At 42.1% G+C, this 16,257-nt stretch overlaps 2 protein-coding genes across 2 annotated transcripts; one reads left to right on the forward strand and one right to left on the reverse strand.

Moving 5' to 3' along the window:
* Nucleotides 1-2,567: 2,567 nt before the first annotated feature.
* On the reverse strand, nt 2,568-7,990 carry TSN (translin). The gene is made up of 6 exons (XM_072417918.1): nt 7,832-7,990; nt 7,366-7,459; nt 6,959-7,055; nt 6,223-6,338; nt 4,592-4,671; nt 2,568-4,287 (listed from the first exon to the last, which is right to left on the reverse strand). Exons 1-6 carry the CDS (start codon nt 7,895-7,897, stop codon nt 4,051-4,053), a joined length of 690 nt encoding a protein of 229 aa, XP_072274019.1. The 5' UTR covers nt 7,898-7,990; the 3' UTR covers nt 2,568-4,050.
* A 1,734-nt stretch (nt 7,991-9,724) lies between these two features.
* On the forward strand, nt 9,725-14,911 carry NIFK (nucleolar protein interacting with the FHA domain of MKI67). Its single transcript, XM_072417917.1, has 6 exons — nt 9,725-9,947; nt 10,579-10,707; nt 10,871-10,979; nt 11,310-11,521; nt 12,059-12,121; nt 13,885-14,911. The coding sequence occupies exons 1-6, from the start codon at nt 9,840-9,842 to the stop codon at nt 14,074-14,076; spliced, it is 813 nt and encodes a 270-aa protein (XP_072274018.1). The 5' UTR covers nt 9,725-9,839; the 3' UTR covers nt 14,077-14,911.
* The last annotated feature ends 1,346 nt before the right edge of the window (nt 14,912-16,257 follow it).

A 16,257-nucleotide genomic window follows, 5' to 3' on the forward strand; every position in this document is an offset into this window, starting at 1 on the left:
TGCCAAGGATTAAAGCTAAATATCAACTTCAGCTAACATGTTATCTGCATTCTTTGAAATATCTAAATACAGTCCTGAAACCATGGATTCAGGAAAGCAGGAATTGGATGTCTAGGTTCAGTTTTAGCACACGGCAGTCCTGTAATATGGTATTTTAATTGTGTAGACACTGATCGTTACGAGTCCATAGGGTAATTTTACACCAATAATCTGCATATTTGCAAGTTACCTCCTGAAATTCAGACTGATGTAACAAAACTGGGTATATTTGTACCCTGAGCACACATCAGGTCATTTCCAGGAACTGGCATCTTCCTGATGGAGATAAAGAATCAGAGTCAATAATCCCCTCTGTGCTATTCCTGGAAAAGTCATCAGGAAGGCAAGCTCATTCTCAGCAGTTTATCTTTCATTAAGGGGTTTCTAAATTGACTTTACCTATCAGTAGCAAATGTTCAGGGGGTGTCACAAACACCTCGGACAGAGAAATCTCCTGAGTGACCCCGAAGGATCATTACAGGGGAAAGGGCAGATACAAAACCAGTCACCCTGCACAAATGGAGACCAGTCTGTATTTCAGGAAGCTCCTGCATAGAGGTAAAAGACCTGATTCATTAAGGCTCTCCAAGGCTGGAGAGGATACACGCATCAGTAAAGCTGGGTGATCCACAACACCTGGAATGGATTTCCTAAAATCATTTGCTATTAGCTAGCAAATGTTTTGAATCCTGAATCAGATCCATTCCAGGTTTGCTGGATCACCCAGCTTCACTGATGCAAGTGTATCCTCTCGAGCTTTGGAGAGCTTTAATAAATCAGGCCCAAAGTGTCAGACTGTCTTACTGCACAAATCTGGAAGGCACAAGGCACATTATGATCCCAGTAAGAACACACAGCTATTGTATGTGGTAGCTGTTGTATTTCCTTTAAAAATCTTTAAAATCTTAGTAATAACAGCAGGTTCCAGAAGTTGAGTATAGGCTGCTAATGTTTAGAATTAGTAACTTATTTAAACCCCAATACTATCAAGCTTCTGATCAACAAATTAATAAAGGTAAACCAGGAAACACATTGGCTTTTGAAGTTTATTGAGGGACCCTCCTGTGTATCCAATTTTTACTTAAGTGCCTTTCTGGGGTAAGTTTATGTCCTATGACCTGCTAACTGGGGCAGTTTGTTCATTTTGATACATTGAGACCAATTGGTATTTGGATCCAGACCCTCCTATCTCTAAGTTTTGGTTGAAGGTGTATTAGCTGCATTTAACATGTAATAGATTGAGCTATCAAAAGTCTGCGGCAGGGAGGGGGAAGCATAAACAGATCAGCTCCTGCTGCAGACTCAAGGTGTGGCCTTCTCCAAAGTAACAAGATTGCAGTCCAATTGTCCTCTTCCCAAATTATGACTGCACCCTAGTTAATATGTAGAAGGCACACAAGTCTGCAAGAAGAAGCATTTACCTTGGCACCAGGACTTACAATTCTAAAAGTAGATGGTGGCCCTGGATGATGAGTGAATAATGATGCCCCTCTCCTAGACAGAAAAGCAGAGTAAAACATTGCCAGGGGTCAGTATTGTGATCTCTGTGGGAGATAATACCGTAAGTAAGAGTAATTGTACTGAGCATGAAAATGATAAAGGATGCCAAGTCCATTTTAACCAATAACCTCCCTAGCGGTTCATTTCTTTCCGGTGTTATGTCTAAAAGCGGTACATTGTTTTTCTTGAAAATTTATCATTTAAAAACAATAAATTGAATAAATTAAAAAATCTATATATTTAAAAAAAAAAATACATATTATACTCATACTATTATACAGACTGTAAAATAAATGTTCCTGAAAACAATGTACTGCTTTTACACATAAAAATCCAATGTATTGCATTCAATACAGTTATTTTGTATTCAATGCAAATGGATTTTGAATCTCTCACCCCGCCCGGCCGGGACGTACACACGCACCACCGTCACCGGGAACTCCCCCGGTGACTCATCAGATGCAGAAGCAGGAAGAAGAAAAGACGGAGATCGCGGCACTGGATCCCGGATCAGGTAAGCACTCTATTTACTAACCTTCCCTAGGTGTTCCAACCCCGAGTGTGACTCGGGGTTACTACTTGTAGCAACTTTTTTCTACCCCGAGTCACACTCAGGGTTACCGCTAAGGAGGTTAATAGCTTTGCATTGTGCAGAGAAAAGTACAACCAATATATTGCACTGTGTATGTGTGAGTCTGTATGCAATGATGAAATTGCTGCCCTCCATACCCATAAAGAATTACAGACTATACATAAAGTATTTGAAATGTACACACAATAATCTCTTACAAGGGACTCAATATTCTATTAGAAATCCTTCTCTAAAGTGGGGTAAATACAGAACATTAGAATCAGCTTCCTATGTCTGTCAGCAGAGTAGAAATCATGGGTTTATTTACACTTCTGTAAATATTCAGGAGGATCAAGCAGAAAATGTCACCTTTATAGATAGGACCTCCAAAAGGCTGGAAACCTTCCATAACCCCTGCAAGAGAAAATTTCCGAAGACAAGAATTTGACGCTCGGGGTTCCAGTATTATGTAAATGTTTATTATTAATAAACAGGGTTGACAAGTAGAAACAAGAACAGAAAGTAAACATAACCAATAAGAACAATGCTGATCACATGCTGAAGATGTCAGCTGAGTAAACCTTTCCTGTATCCATGCAGGGCAATGTAAAAGGATCACTTGTGTCCCAATTTCCAAACCCCATAAGCAGTACATACTCCTCTTTCCTCCCTGTACCTAAGCCTGCCCCATCCATCCTATACTATGGTCCAAGTTACACTTTCTAACCTGTTGCCAGCAGCAAATGGTCAGCAATTGGATCTCTATGCAAGACAGGGCAAGGAACAGATCTGTTTCCATAGGTAAATCTTATGGAGTGTGACATTCTTTGGCATTTTTGTCAGCAAAAAAAAAAAGCAAAACCCCACTCAACCTATGTGGTTTTCACTGGACCTATTAGTCATATTGTTGCAAATGGAAAGGTTAGCAAGTGTGCCATGGGCCTTGTCTGCCCCTCCTGCTAAGACCATTAGCTTAGCCGGTTCCTGAACCTCCATGACATTCTAATCACTTTGGACCTCTGACTTGTATGAGACTGTCCCAGATGCTGTAGCTGTGTTCCTATACAAGTGTATAAAAAGGCTCAGTACACTGGCTGCACATAATACATAGAAAAGGACCTAGAGGTAAAAAAGAAGTTGGGGTAAGAGGTAATAGGGTAGGAGAGGTGGATGGTGGCCTAAATAATAAATTTTATGTTGAGCTCTTAAGACAAGTTCACATGGTCAGACCATGCCTGCACATCAAATCTACCTATGGCTATCTGGATAACCTCCCCATCTGCAGAATAGTTGCAGTCAGGACAGCTGAACAACAAGCTGTATACACCAAAGCATTACCTGGCCCAAGCAGCCTATATACTAAAAAACCTGGAACTACAAACACATTGGCTATTGTTTTGATATTCACAATAGCAGAAAGCAAATAAAAGTGTAATAAAAAAAAAAAAATGAGACCTCCCAGAGGTAAACCAGACAATGTTTTTTTTTTTAATCAGTAAACAAAAGGTCACCTAGCAAGCTCACATTGAAGTCTACAACAAATTACACTGGTGGTGTTTTTTCTTTTAAGAGAAAATATTTAACGAAACAAAGGCAAATATTGATACACTGTTCCTTTCCACCCATAAATGTTCAGCCTACTTACATCAAGGCAGATCACAAACCAGAAAAATGATGCAGCCAAAGAGAAATGTGTTTATAGACGCACAGCAGAAAGGGTATTGGGGACATAAGAAGCTCGGGGCTCATTCTTTGTGAGAAAACAACATTGGATGAACCGTAACCAACAGAACCAAAATGAAACCGGACTCAAAAATCACTCAGAATGGGAATGAGTGATATTATGGCTCCAGCCTCCGGGAATCAGTGTGAGCAGAAAATACCCATTCTCAGCCCCAGAGTGCACACAGCAGTCAGAGTTCACTACACAAGAATGGAGTCTATGACTTTTCAGATGCTGAGGTTGTCGGAGTTTTGTTGAGTCCTCTGATTGACAAATCATACACAACCTCCTCGATCTTCTTCACATCGTATTTCAGGCCATCATATCGCTTCCTCAGGGAGTCATTTTTTAGGTTCAACAGCCGGAAGCCGAAGTCCACCTCATTGATGAACGTGGCGATGCGGAGCGGCCTGGCGTAGTCACCAGCTGTGACGCTATTCACTGCAAGCCTGGACTGGAACAGAACATAGGGCATATTCCAATATCAGAAGCTGGACCAGATATATTATAATGCAGATTTAGAATACAATATCCTGACACTATTATTGTACTGTCCAGCCACTGCCAGACTGCCCGCATGGAAAAAAAAAAAAAACATTTCCCACCTCTGCAGAACAATCTCTTGTATGCCCAACATCACCATAGCCTGCAACATTGCCGCACCTGTCCACCCCTACAGAATTCTCAGCTCCTCTCTTCCAGATTTTTTGGCAGGCACATTCTATAGAAGGGTGACGACTAGTGTTCCATATACCTACCAGCTCATTGGCCAGGTTCAGCACCCCAGACAGATAATCCTCAATATCCAGGTGGAAGCCCTTCTCCCGCTCACACTCAACTACAACAAGAAAAGAGCATTAGAAGATACAATGCTGTACATGGTCCAGGTATAAATGATAGTTTTGTAATGGGATGCCCAACAAGCACATATGGTTGTGATAGTCAACTGGCCAAATGTGACTTTGTTAACATAGTTAACCAGGAAAACAATAAATCTTCATTCAAACAGAGCCTATAGATAAAAGTGAAAATCCTGAATCGTCTACCAGATTGTATAATGCAATATGAAAAAAGTTAGTACACCCTCTGTTCCATAACTGATCTCCCTTAGAGAAGAAAAACTTTTTGTATAGTTGCCCACCAGTGTGTCAAACTTTCCAATATACCTATATCAATCATTAATATGGATCCCCCTCCATCTCTACATGGCCATTAAAATAAAGTAAGACACTGCTGTGGTTACCACGTCCTCCCCCAATCCCCCGGGAATACTTTACCCAAGATTTTGGATCATGTCTGAAGTCAGGTACTGAAGTTGGATGAGAAACATAACTCATACCAATGTGTTCCCTAAGCTTTGGCAGCCTCTCAACCTTTTTTACCTGAAAATTTTAAATAGTTATCAGGTTCCAAAGAAACCCAGCTGAAAAGATAAATGGGTATATTTAAAAACACCTGGATGGATTGTACATGTTCTTGCACGGTGTTAAATAATAAAATTGAGGAAAGTCTAATCTGTGGCTTCCCCAATGCTCTCCCTATTAACTGGGTGGTTACTTAAAAGCTGGATTACAATACAGGGGCATTGGACAGTCAGAACATAATAAGAAGGATATAAAATCTGCCAGTTACAAAAAGCCATATATATGACCCCTCAGTGTTACAATCCACATAGCCATTCAACTTTCTCCCAAACTTAACGGGTACCTGCAGGTTATCAGTATCTTTGTACATCCAATCACAATGACTACACTTGCCACAAGGGTAAGTTACTATTTTTACTTTGTCCATTGCTTTTACTGTGCCACAGAAGTGACTCTTTACCAATTTGTCCCTAAGAGAGGGCAATCTTCTAAAAGTTAACTGCGGGTAGGGAGATACAAATTTACGCAGGGATGGATCTGAGGCGAGTAAAGACCAATGTTTCATACATATATACCATAGTTGCTGATGATGGTCCGAAAAGCTATGGCAGCAACAATAGAAAGAACTAAATGTGTCAGGTGCCCAAAGTTTGACCACCCGGTTAGAGCTTCCATTCACTCAGCTGAAACTAACTTCTTGAGAAAACACCGGGTGTTCTCCAACAATTAATGGACATTATATATTTTTCCCCCAGCACCGATAGTCAGGGTATGTAGACCTTTCACCACTGCTCACAGAACCACCAGCGACTTCAGGAAAAACCCTGGTGGAAAAAGTCTGGGTTAGACCATCCTGACATTTATAGATGCCCATTACTTGGATACTGACTTGAATAATTGAAGCCACAAGGTGAGCACAATATTCAACCAATATTTTTAAAGATCTGCAACAACATCCTCCATACTTCACATGTCAAATTTCTGTAAACAAGGCTCTATTGCCTGATGCAACATCGGTCACCTACTTCCTAGTATCTCAGACACAGCCTCCCGGGTCACTAGCTGCTCGCTCTCCAGGTAGACCAGAAACGCAGCCTGGAACACGAGACGCTGCAGAACAAATCGCCACTGATCGTGAAACCTGCAGGACAGGAAAGAAAGCATTACTGCCATCTGCCATCATTATTCTCGTTAGATTATGTTGTAATAACAGTGGAGTCTGAACAACCTCTAACCCAAAAATATGAGGGCCAGTCCAATGTAAACACCACATGGAAATAATAATCAAACTGCAAAAGCATACTTTCTGCTTTGCATTTAAAAATTGGATTTCTTCTTAACCAAACACTGTTTTCACTATAATACATTAACTTACTATGATTTGTTGTCATACTGATCATGTGATCAGCAGCCATGACTTCTGACCAATGGCATGAGATGTCGGCTTGGGGCACCAGTTACTACCATGTAAAAGTAAAGTTGAGTCAGGAGTGGGAGCGTCCCGACTGGTTGGTTTTTAATAGCACAGACTGGAAGCAGGTATCTACCAATTATTTTGTTTTATTTCTATTCATCTAAACCCATCAATGTTTTACATTTTATTTTTTTGTAGGTCACATTAAAATTGTTTATTGTTTTATTAAAAAAAATGATGATTTGCCTCCACTTCCTGTTCAGTAGATAAAGCGGGAAGCAAGAACAAATATCTCAGCACTGACTCCAGGGATAGACACAGTGAAAGACATCTACATTGGGCCTTACCGGTAATATTGCTCAGGGGGGAACTTGGTGGCCAGCTCGGCAATCTGCGTCCGCACTGTGCTGAAATGTTCTCGTGCTTTCAAGCACTTTGCAGGAACTAAGAGAGGAAAATGATGAAGGGTTAATGGCAGTGACAATACCACCCAGAAAATCCCACAGATCCCCAGATCCACCCAATCATTATCAGAGATTAAATTCATGCCCCATTTGAGTTACCCTTATAATAAATATGTGAGGAATGATTGCTATGCAGAGGGAATAAATGATAAACACACACCGTCCTATATACAAAACAACATGGCAGCCACAAAGGGCCACTCACTGGCAGCCAATCCTCTAACAGAGCTGGGTTCATGCTGCTGAATGACAAGGAGGGGCAGAGTCAGCAAAAAGATTGGCGCACTCACTGTTATTAAATCCCGCCTCCTGGTGGACACCCTGCAGGAGGATCAGAATCTCCCGAGCCGTCTGCTCCAAACTCTGCACCACCTTCCGGATCTCCTGCAGAGAACAACAAACAGAAAGACACAAATCAGATAGAGGGAGGGCACACCAATAGCTTAACTTCAAGTTGCCCCATAATCACCCCCCCCCCCCATCTACCTTCACCGCTACCCCTCCTTTTACTTACTGCCAGTGCTCCCCCCTCGACTTATTCACCTCCAGTGCCTCCACCATAATAAAGCCTCTCCCCCATAATACCCCTGAAGTGCATCACATATCAAATTGTTGGTAACACCCCAATACCCACAGGACCCCCCTGTGTACCCTCCTCCCCCATATCATACTGGCCATTATCCCCTTCAGCTGCCTCCTGCTCTTTAAGATAAACCCCATTCTGCCCTCCCTCGCTCCCGGTGTATATGGGGTCACCTCCCGGATGTCCTGGTCGACGCTCAGGCCGTTCTGCAGTTGGACGAACATCTCTATGACAGACATCTTCTCGCCGCTTTACCCGGAGACTGAAAGGTGACGTCACCAAGAGGCGGGGCCGAATGATGCGGGAAACACTGTTGGATGAAATCCGCAACCAGCGAGAGCAGAAGAGACAGAGAGGCATTTCCTGTGACGTCATAAACATAAGCCGGAAGTCCTTATGAAAATTAGAAACATTCTTATTATTGTAAAAAATATTATTATTATTATTTGTATAATATCATTGTTATTGTTGCTATATTTTTTGTGATATTTTGTGATACTGAGATTTAATAACAGCCAATTGCAGGAAATTAGGGCCCTGGAAGATCTGGGAGACGTGAGGAGGATGGAAGGACAGAGCAGTAGAGGAATGGAGGGCATTGGCCTTAAATGCGATGATTTGGAAGCAATGAATGTGACCTGGGATTAGCCTCCTGTCATCCCTGTACAGCACAGTTCAGACTGGAAGAGGGAGGAGCAACACCACTAGTCAATGAGAAATGTCCATTCAGTGGCAGAAGAATACATAGCAGGGCCCTGGTCTAAGACCATGTTCTGTGCCTGATTTGAATTAGGATTTTAAAAAGCTTGTAATAAATTGTATTAAGATTTAAAGCTACCTTGCCCTTCTCCACAGACAGGGGGTGACCTAGCTATGTTGTCTTACTGTAGCAATACTTTATATTAGTGATGTGTAAATCTCAGGACTGGATGGACAGAAGCCAGGTGTCTGCAGATTTTGTGCTCCCTCATTTCTGGAATCAAGATTTGTTATTTTGCTACATCAGCAGTGACTGTAAGCATTGTTGACCATATCCTGAGTATTCTGCAGCATGGCCACCAGGGGGCACTGTGTGGACCCTTGTACAATGGAGCCTATTTAATCTGGGAATGGGTGTAATTCTACAGATTGTCCGGCAGGTGCCCCTGTTTAATAAAAAAAATGGGATTAATGTAATTCCGCAGAGTGGCCGCCTAGTGTCGCTCGTTAAAACTGAGTTTGGTTTAAAAGTAGTTTCATAATATGTCCGCAAAGTGTCGCTGTTTATTCTGGATTGGGAATGGCTAACTCCACGGCGTGGCCGTCGCTTTTGTACTTAGGTTTTCGGCGGATGTCATTTCTAGATGTGTTCTCCAGGTGTCGCTGTTTACAATCAGTTTTGGGTGGGTGTAATTGCGAGGGGCTGCGTCGTCGCCTTTTATCTGAATGTAATTGCGAGTAGTATTCACAAGGTGTCGCTGTTCACAATCAGTTTTGGACAGATGTAATTGCAAACACCATTCGCTAAGTGTCGCTGTTCATAATCAGTTTAGGATAGATGTAATTCCAAGGATTATTCACCAGGCGTCGCTGTTTTTAATTTTTGTTCGAATGTAAATGGAAGGAACATGCACTAGATTGGGCTGTTTATATTAAGATTTGGATAGATGTACTTCCAAGGAGTGTTCAGCAGATGTCGCTGTTTATAATCAGTTTGTATAGATGTAATTGGGAAGAGCATTCACTAGGTGTCGCTGTAATCAGTTTTGGATGGATGTAATTGCGAATAGTATTTACCAGATGTCGCTGTTTATACCACGTTCTTGACAGGTGTATATTCTAGGAATATTCACCAGGTGTCGCTGTTTACAGTTTTGGACAGATGTAATTTCAAAGGATATTCGACAGGTGTCGCTGTTTATAATAATTTTTTTGGACAAATGTAGTTGCAAGGAGTATTCAACAGATGTCGATGTTTGTAATAGTTTTTGACAGATGTAATTTCTAAAACTATCCACTAGGACTCGCTGTTTACAGTTTTGGACGGACGTAATACAAGGACTGACCGTCTGGTGTCGCCCAATTTACTGGCTCTGTTATAGGTGTCTTTTCGGAGATGTCGTGCGGATGTCCCGCCCCGGTAGTGCCAGCAGGGGTCGCTGAAGGGACAGTTCCGGGTGAGGCACACGTGTTGGACTGAAGATGTCGGAAAGCTCGGAAACTGTGGTGGGGCCTCTGCTGTCCCTGGACCCCAAACTGCAGGGAGCTTTCCAGGAGAAAGTGCAGAATATCCGGAAGAAGAAAGGCCAGGTACCGGGGAGAGGACGGCTGAGAGGAAAGGGGGTGTCTGGGTATAGAAATCAGTGGCCCTGTGTGTGTATGTATATAGGGATCAGTGGTCCTGTGTGTATGTAGAGATCAGACCTCCTCTCTCGATCAGTGGCCGTGTGTGTGTGTGTGTGTGTATGTATATAGAGATAAGTGTGTGTGTATGTATATAGAGATCTCTGAATATCTCCATGTGTCCCCGCAGACACGTGTTAAGGCTGTGTATCTCTGTAATATACACAGAAGTGTGGAGGAATTGGAGGTTGTCACTGCTTTAAAGAGGACCTGTCCTGTGTGGGTGACACCCTCTCCATATTACCTGTCCTCTGTACATAGATCTCAATGTTCTTCCGTTCAGTGACCCTCAACTTTTTTGTACCTGAGTGATATTTGCCATATGTGGTCCTTAAATCATTCTAAGATCCCAATGTGTCCGCTCTGCCCCATGGACTCTGTGTTTGAAGATTTACCCTGGGGAGACCACCTGGGCCAGGTCACATGACTCCTCAGTCAGCTGACACAATTGGGGTCATAGGAAATATGGGGGTTCCACAGACACCTCTTGTCCCGCTGTCATCACTGATAGAATAATATATGATTCTTCTTCCCTCAGGCGGAGTCCCTCACCCCTGGCGTCCTGTACATCGGACACATCCCCCGTCTCCTGGTGGAGTCTCATCTGACCGAATATTTTAGTCAGTTTGGAACAGTCACACGGCTCCGCCTCTCCAGGAGTAAGAAGGTAAGTGTCCTCCTTCCTAATGATACCAGAAAACAATGGTGGCGGGGTCAGAATCTTACCTGGCATAAAGTTCATTGTTTTGTTACTGCCATCTCCTGGGTGACTGACGCCTTGTAGCAGAGAGTCAGTGTCCTCTATACCAATCTTCATTTCTGTTTTACAGACTGGGAACAGTAAAGGATACGCCTTCATCGAGTATGAATGTGACGAGGTGGCCAAGATTGTGGCGGACACAATGAACAATTATCTGTTTTGCGAGCGGCTCCTGAAATGTAAGTCGATGATTCCTCATTGTGTCATAAATCTGAAGTGCTCCCCCCAGGGAGCGGCTCCGGCATTAGGAGAGCCATGGAATGGAGGCCTGAAAGTCGTGAGCAGATTAGGAGGCGTCTGGGAGAGGAAGGTTCACTTATACCTGAGAGGAAGTCAGCTGTGTGCAGGAAAATATCTTCCCTTCATAATAGGAACTTTTCCCTAGAGCCTATTCATTTCCCAGACACTTCAAAGAGAACCTGTCACAAAACAAGACCAACACTGATTTCTTCAAACTCTCTCATTTGGTTTCTGTGCAGTTGGTAAATTGGTCCTCTTTCTCTTGGCAGGTGAATTTGTGCCCCCCGAGAAAGTTCACCCAAGACTTTTTATAGGATGCAACAAAAAGTTCCGGAAGCCGACCCTGACAGCTGTTCATCGCTATAACATGCAGCGAAATGAGAAGCAGCAGGAGAAGATGACGAAGAGGTTGCTGGAAAAGGAGGGAAAATTGAGGAAGCGATTGGCGGAGAAAGGGATCGACTACGATTTTCCAGGCTTTGTGAGTGTTCTGGGGGTTTTTCTTACAATGTGGGGGGTCCTTTATATGACCACATGGGGCTGAGAAGCAGAGACTGCAAATATGGTGGAGGTAGTGGGGCAGACAGGGGGGGGGCCTGCATGGTTCTAGATTCTCCTGGCTTGGTGCATCAGTGACCAGTATATGGATGATGAATAGTGAAAGCCATATGTCTGGGGGGTTGTTTCCAAAGCTGCAGTCTTGCTTCTCAGGGATATCTGGATTTGGGTGACCTTGTGTTACTCCCCTGTACTAGATTCTGCTTCCCTTGTGCACATGTGTACCACTCTATATCAGGAACAAGTGGGGGAAGGTGGCTACAACCTGCATACAGTAAAGACACAAAGACTGTTTAGCCACCCTCAGGAAGTATCAGTTCTCTGGTTTATATAAATTAAAGCACAATTTAGTCAAATGGGACCCGCACAGTTTGCCGTCACCAGGACTTGTTGATATTTGTCTGTGCTACTTCTCTGTTCATCCAAGTGTTTAATTAAGTGTTTTTCTGTCTTATTTCAGAGCGCTCAGAGGATGAAGACCAGGCAGACCTCCGAGGACCCCAATATTACAGTCAACAGTGAAGTAAGTGAAAATCTTAAAAAGACTGATTGAATGAGATGCTGAAAGAAAACACAAATTGTAAAACTTTAATGAGAAAAAGGTGAATGTGTGAAAAGTTTGAACAATATTTAGGGAACATGGCTCTGAATCCCTAGTTCTGTTTTAGAATTATTACAGGACATGGGTGATATTCTGTGGAATTGATGAATAGAGAGTCACCTTTATTTGGGGAAATGACTTGTAACTGTAATCTAAGCAGATCCAGACTTGATTAATGTGTATTTATGAATGATATTGCAAGTGAAAAAGCAGGGGTAGTCATTCACTTAAACTCACCGTGCGCATCCTTGCAGTGATAAATCCCTGGATGTCACCATATTGTTTTTTTCATCAATTGTCAAAATAAAGAACTGAATGGTCTTATTTTTTATGAGATTTTCATACATTGTCCCTTTCATCTTCACCTAAACCATCATATTACTGCAGCTACTTGAAAATGTTGATTTGTGGCTGGATTCAGGGATCCTTCACACTTGTTTTTATGTTGAGTTGAGTTGATTCAGCCCATTGATTTGGAAGGGACTAGAAGGGATCAGTTTCAGCTTACTATTATTTTGAGCACTGTATCTAACCCAGTGTTTCCCAATAGGGGTTCCTCCGGAGGTTGCTGGGGGTTACTTGAGCAATTACTTCCTCTCAGGGCAGTTCACCTAACACCATATTTTGTTTTGTTTTTTGGCTATCTGTAAGGGTGACATTCTTCCCACTGGCCAGCAATGTAAGCGGAATTCTTCCCACTGACCACCACACTAATGTACTGTGAGCTGTGTAATTATAGAAGGGGGTTCCCTAAGACCTGAAAGGTATTTCAGAGGTTCCTTAATGGTAAAGAGGTTTAGAAATACTGATCCAGATTGTCCCCATATGAAGAAAATGCACAGAACAACCCCTTTTTACAGTATCTGTGTCCCTAAGAACTAAAAGATATCTCAAGGGGTTTCCCATGTTTACAGGGGTTGAGAAATGCTGATCTAACATGATGGCAGGACTCATGGAACTAGGCTTGAATTTGGTGTAAAACCCTGAAATGTCCAGGTGTGGACCTGCGATAGGCTTGGAATAGTGGGTTGTTTGTAGGCCTTGGATATATGATGTCTTCACCATTGCATTGCAAACAAGAAATTCAACAGTTACAAAGTCTCTTTGTTTAAGAAAAGTTTTGTTCTTTTTGTCTAATTTTATACTGTTTTCCTATTTTCTGGTGATCTTACCACTAACACATTTCCTGTCTCAGGATGACAACGCTCACCTATTGTATTGAATTTAATGGAGCACACTGATCCTCCCCTTTCACATTAGGGGAAAGTATTTTGTCCACAGAAAAAAACAGAAGCATCCTGCCAGAAATCCAATGCTGTGCACTCTAAAATGTTTTGAACACTTCAAGCAGGGCTGTGTATTTTTGTCCAGTGCATTTGCTATTGAAATCATGTTAACTGCTGAGTTTAATGATGACCAATATAAAGTGCTTTGCAGGGCTTGTTAACATTCGCTATGATGCAGTTCATATGCCTGCTATCCATAAGGAGTGCTGGGTAATATAATACAACACAGAGTTGTATAATAGTCTTATTGCCTCCTAGGTGGTCTATATTTGTCTCATTCATGCTTGTCAAATATTTCTACAAATCTGCGTCATTCCTTGCTGAGGGTTTTGTCTGCATTTGCGATTGCATTTTGTCTTTCTGAACATGTAACTTTAATATTATCCTTTCTATATTTAGGACCCGACCCCAGTGTGCACTCCCACAGTCCTGGAAAGGAGAAAGTCGGCCCGTTTCGGATCCCCTGAGGACAGTGATGATGAGATCGTCCTGAATTTACCAGAAGTGAAAACGACGTCAAAGAAGAAACAGAAGATCACCAAAGCAGACAAAATAAAGAAAATTAAAAAGCTGAAGCTACAGACCAATTAAATATGTCAAGGATTGTGAAAGCTGCAAGGACAATTGTGGAGGGCAGTCGGGGCACTTGAGGAGCCAATCGGCTGCTGGTAACATAAGTTGCTGCTCCTGACTTGGCTCCTACTTGTGTTTTTGTACAGGACGTCCAGTCAGTGTAAAAATGTAATCGTCTGTGCTAATTGCAAGCTGCTGATTGGTTTATTTACTGTTCAGGACTTCTATCTTGTTTCTCAAAGCAAAAAGTGTAATTTCTATATGACCATGGTATAACCCAGACTCCTCTCTGTCATTCCACCTGTTACAAGTGATGTGAAGTCTGGACTGCTTAGCGTGGAATCTGTAATTTGTACAGAAATATTTTGTTTTCATAAACCAGGATCCTTCTGCTTAGAAATTCATATTTCCATCATGTTTACCTTGTCTTATGTATACGTTTTTACAGTATATCTAAACTCAAACACAAAAAAAATGCAACAAGCAATATATTGCGGCTCCAGTCTTTCAGTTTTTCTATTCTGGAGGAGTAGTGTTGCAACCCATTGGAGTGAATTACCCCCCCCCCCCTTCTCTCATCACCAAAATGTTTGGCCTTTAATCAATATGCTTGTAGTAGGTTAATTCTAGCAGCCCTTTATTGTCTCTGCATACACTATACCAACATGTGTGTACAGAGAGATAAAAATGTTTTCTCAGATGTTGGATCTGTCTACCAGGGGATTGTGGAATGAAGAGAGAAATAAGCAATGTAAGATATCATGTTGGGGATCTCTCTATGTGGTCACTTATTGTAACTTTTCAGCGTTTTCATTCATAAAGAAGTAAAAGCTATTTCTTTATTTTATCCCAATACTAATTTATGTGGAATAATTTCTGATGGGTTTTACTTGTTGAATTTGCTTACTGTTTTTGAAATCCCTCGCTACTTTTGAAGCTTAATAATGACCTAAAATGCTTCCAAAATGACAGCAACAAAGCTGCTTCGAAATGAGCCTGATTTACTACAGACTGGGGAAGACCAGGCGTGGGCAAACTACAGCCTGCTGGCCATATATCTGGCCCCTTGGGCTTTTTAATCTGGCCCGCTTTTACACATAACTTATATTAGTTAATACAAACTCTCCATCCATCTGAAACTGGCCCAGCCCTTCTGTCTGTCAGCCCCCAGAGCCAAAAAGTTTGCCCACTCCTGAGATAGACCATCATGGGTAATCCATCAAACCTGGAATGGATTTCTTAAAATACCTTCCAATTTTTAGCATGATTTCAATCCTGGACCCAAGGTTTTCTGGATCACCCAGGTTCACCTGTGAATAGTTTACCTTTTCCAGTCTTTGAGACCTTTATTACGTCAGGAGGAAGTCAGTAGTATGTTGGTGAGGCACCCTGAAAGTGACTCTTAGGGCTGTTTATAAAACAGGGAATTGGACATTCCGTCGTGTGAATCTTCCAGGTCGATGTATTTTGATTACAGTAATAAATAGAGCCCTTAACATCTCTTAGTACTTGCTCAGTTCAGGGCACATCCTCCAGGGTCTGCTAAACCATACTTCCAGCCAAGGCATAGATAGAAAAGCTGCCTGCCTTCAGTGCTTTAGCAGGAGGAAGGTTCAAAAAGCACGGCCTGCAACCTATGACACTGATGTAGTTCACAGCTTGTGGGGGTAGAAGAGAGGATACACCTTGACCCATGACTGATTCCTTGAATTCATCTCTGGGTTCCCTTACAGCTTTCACCAGGTGGGATCCATTATATTATCCCCAGCCGCTAACTGCGCTTCTAATGATTCATTCATTTTCCTTTGGATAGACAATTTATATTCCAACCCATAAGTTGCAGAAGAAACCCTCAGAACTTGTATTTTTAGCTCTATAGATTCCAGTAGCAGAATACCTCCGAATTCTCTTCCAGAACCTGTGCACACAAACTGCACATGCTTACACTAGTGACTGGTGGGCAACCTTTATCAAAATGCTGCTAAATTATTGATCTTCGGCACTTTCAGGACATAATGAAGCAATAAAACCCCTTGTCAGCAGGTGGTAGGAATTTTACATCAATTATTTTGTTGTGGATCTTTAAAAAAAAAAGATTTACCCAGTAAAATATAATGGTAATGCAATTTTCATTTAATTATATGTCACCCTACTATGTAGGGTGACAACGCTCGTCTCTTTCTTCCATTGTTTTTGGTG

Source organism: Pyxicephalus adspersus, chromosome 7, assembly GCF_032062135.1.
Source record: "Pyxicephalus adspersus chromosome 7, UCB_Pads_2.0, whole genome shotgun sequence".
Classification (NCBI taxonomy): domain Eukaryota; kingdom Metazoa; phylum Chordata; class Amphibia; order Anura; family Pyxicephalidae; genus Pyxicephalus; species Pyxicephalus adspersus.